We start from the raw sequence: 3,678 nt of genomic DNA on the forward strand, positions 1-3,678 counted from the left end.
GGAACCAGTCTCGCGAGACTGGCCTCTGGTGCGCCTAGAGCAGCTAGCTCGGTGCCCTGAAGCGGCGGACCGGCAGGGGACGACCGTACTAGCTGCTCTAGAGACCTCCGTAGAGGTAGCGAGCCTCTTAGTACCGCTACGTTTCCGGGCGGTAACTGAGAGAAGTGCTCGCCGGAGCCCGCTGCGCCCTGGAACACCGGCAGGGTTGGCAGACTGATCTCCTGAGGGCACTGAGGAGAGACGGGCACCGTGTAATGTGGTGTACACCGCTCTTTCCCAGAGGGAGCTGGCCCTCAAAAAGTCCTAGGCCTTAGGCGTCAGGACATTTACGATGAAGACTATCCAGCGAGAATGACGGTCCGCAGAACCGCCTTCCGCTAGAAGCCTTCGGCCTGGGAGCGCCACTCTGACTCTAGACTCTGCGGAGTACAAGAAGTGAGGCCCCCAGAATGAAGGGCCAGAACACGGTAGGTTGGGACTGCTCTGCCCAGCAGCCCCTGCTGACTTCCTCAACCTCCTCAGAGGAAGAGAGGTAAACTCATGCTCTCACTCGAGAAAATGTATTTATTTATTTTTATCCCAAGTGCCCCTGTATATCTAACTTCTCATAGTCAGATAAATACTTCATTAAGACGAGCCATCTCCAACCCGTCCACCAGATAATTTGCGATCACCGCGATCTCAGTCGCCGCCGTGCCTCAGCAGCAGCGTGATGTTTATGTAACTGATGTTTGTGCAACTGGCAAGCTCTTCGACGCCCTCCGTATCAATCTCCTCGGAGAAAGACCGGTGGAGCGTCGCGCCCTCTACCTCGGGGGGAAGTACCGCAGCGCGGCTTCCGAACCCCGAGAGAGGGCGCTGGATCTGGTGGTTAAGGAAGTACATAGGGACGCGCCCGTCTACATTCCCTCCACCAGATCCATATGCGATCCGACGCAGGTCGAGTTCCTGAAGAGGAACTGTTTTTAACATTAGGGCCTTTCGCACCGCAGGAACCTTTTCATAGTACCAGAACTAATTGTGGAACTACCCGCTTTTTGGCATTTTCGCACCACCAGAACTGGGTGCGATTTTAGTACCGGACTGCCTTTTTCGAGAACCAAATTAGCTCCTACTCCGGAGCAGGGTCGTGACACTGAAGACTGGAGTAATGATGCTGAAACTACAGCTGCGCATCACAGAAATAAATTACAGTTTAACAGATATTCACATAGAAAACAGCTGTTCAAAATTATAATACTATTTCACTATTTTTGATCAAATAAATGCAGCCTTGATGAGCAGAAGAGTCTTTTGTCAGAAACACTTATAAATCTTACCGACCCGAAACTTGTGAATGCTAGTGAAAACAATAAATTAAAGTATGATTTTTTTTTTCCAGTTAGTCTTTTTGCTAGTGTTAGTAAGAAAGTGGATATTTTTCCTTTAAATAAAAAGCCTAATTTTCTTCATGCAAAGTATAATTTCTTTTGATTAGGTGCAGTATGACCTCGACATGTTCAGATATGGCTGCGATGTGCTTACTTTACTCATTTCTGTTTTTAAATAATGATACATATTCCTTGCCAGTAATGATCTGGTTTGGCTAATATTTAGACACTTTTGCTTTGCACTTGAAAGCCTGACTGTGATTTAGTAATAAGTCATTTCCCGCTACTAATAATTACATCTCAACCGGACAAATTAACACTTGACTCATTTTTCGAGTCAGGTATGACACCTTTCATCTTTCATGTAATTACTTTTACAGTTTCGCTCTTCTTCCCGCTCTTACATTTCTGTGCCGTCAAATTAAACCTGTGAAGGCCTCAGAAGTTTCTTGTTTTTGATGTAATTCAGTTTTTCTGAAAGAAGAAGAGCCTTTGAGTGAAACGTGATCGATGGAGCCGCTCACTATTCATTTCAAAGCTGTGCGATGTTCCCCTGTTTTTCACTGTAATCTCTGAGGATAGTGGACTCAAACGCAGACCTTAATGTTTCTTGCACACTCCTGCATGCGTCTCTGTTTTAGGTGCTTGGCTAAGCTGCGGACGGAGTCTAGTTGTGATTCAGGGTTCTGGAGATACAACAGAAGATTGATTTCTTGAATGCAAACACTCAGGCAGGTGCTGAGAGATCAGAGTGAGGTCAAGCTGCTGTAATGCCAGTGTTTTCCAGTGAAAGTCAGACGTCAGTGTGTTTGCAGCTCTTCATCAGGGCATCAGACGGCTGCAGGAAGCTATTATTCTGTCTGTGGCAGGAAGGAAGAGGGTGCTTGCTTCTCGCATTTCATTTTTGGAGAAAATAGTGGTACGTTTTAGGTTTTACCGTCACTCATCTGTTAGGATATTTACATTTTCAATGGACAAATGCACAAAAAGGAGTAATGTAGCATTATTTCCAAACAGCTGATGCAGTAATTGAAATGTTTCAGTTTTCATTTTGGTTATAATAATAATAAAAAAAAAACTTTAATGTAAAATATTAGGTATTTTTATGTTTTTGGAGGTATTGTGTTAAAAGTGCCCTGTTTATTTATTGAATTTATTTATTTTTTTGGCTAATTCTGATTATTTTCATTAGATTCTCTCTCTCTCTCTCTCTCTCTCTCTCTCTATATATATATTTAAATAGTAAAGGTATATAAATAATATGTTTTGCAATAATAATAATAATAATAATAATAATAATAAATATTTAAAAGTAACAGCATCTTACATTTTAAGTATGAGATATTTTGGTACTTTTTAGGTAATTTATATTAATTTCAGTGGTGATTCACATTACTGTAGTAGTATTTTTGATACATAAATAAATAAATAAATAATAAAGGTATATATATGTATATATATATATTTGAAATAATAATAATAATAATAGTAATAATAATAATAATGATAATAATAAAAATTCAAGCACCAGCATAGTCATTACTCATTACTGTAGTACTAGTTGTCTGATAAATAAATGTATATAAACAATACTATTACTATGACTAATAATAATTTATCATGTAATGAAAATTCATAAAGTATGATGAAATATGATATATTTTGAGGTTTGTGTGGTATTAGGAAGTGTCTTGGAGTAGCGGAGTAAAAGTTATCAGGGTAAAAACTCCAGGAGACTTGATGTTAAATCTTTAAGAAAGAGCAGGACATTCTGCAGTCAGATTTTTGAGGGAAATGGTGCTAACAGAGCGGTTTTTGCTTTTTTAAATGTGCTTAATGTTCTTCCGTCACATGAGGTTCATCGCTGCCTCTTACTGGAGCCTCAGCGGAAGCAGATGGATGGAGGAAGTTTTTAATGGAGCTCAATTAAAGTAATTTAGCAGGCTAGAAAAACAGACAGTGGAAATGTGTGAAATTGTGTCCTTTTTCTTGGCAGGCTCCTATTTGAGCAATAGCTTTGCCAGAGTGTAGATTAATTGAGTGGCATCCTGGTAATGCTGTAATAACAGTAACTGCAGAAGAAGAACATGATGAATGATGGAATTACAGCAAGGCCTTGATCCCAGATCTGTTCCAAATACAAGGTCATTAGCTCCGCTTGTCCTGTCCAGCAGAGCGCTCGAAACTGAACCACGGCTGATGTGTGCTTTACAGGGAATCAGAGGACCTCCTGGAGAGGAAGGAGCGAGCGGATCGCAGGTACACACACACACACACACACACACACACACACACACACACACACACA

The 3,678-nt window shown here is 41.2% G+C and overlaps 1 protein-coding gene across 1 annotated transcript in view; it reads left to right on the forward strand.

Annotated features, from left to right (window-relative positions):
- Positions 1-3,678, forward strand: part of LOC107693464 (collagen alpha-1(XXI) chain) — a 47,951-nt gene that overhangs the window by 31,084 nt on the left and 13,189 nt on the right. The window contains exon 17 of the mRNA XM_016492868.1: positions 3,585-3,629. Within this exon, the coding sequence (XP_016348354.1) occupies positions 3,585-3,629 (45 nt within the window). The remainder of the gene's footprint in view (positions 1-3,584; positions 3,630-3,678) is intronic.

The sequence above is a fragment of the Sinocyclocheilus anshuiensis genome, unplaced genomic scaffold, assembly GCF_001515605.1.
Source record: "Sinocyclocheilus anshuiensis isolate Anshui unplaced genomic scaffold, SAMN03320099.WGS_v1.1 scaffold987, whole genome shotgun sequence".
NCBI lineage: Eukaryota > Metazoa > Chordata > Actinopteri > Cypriniformes > Cyprinidae > Sinocyclocheilus > Sinocyclocheilus anshuiensis.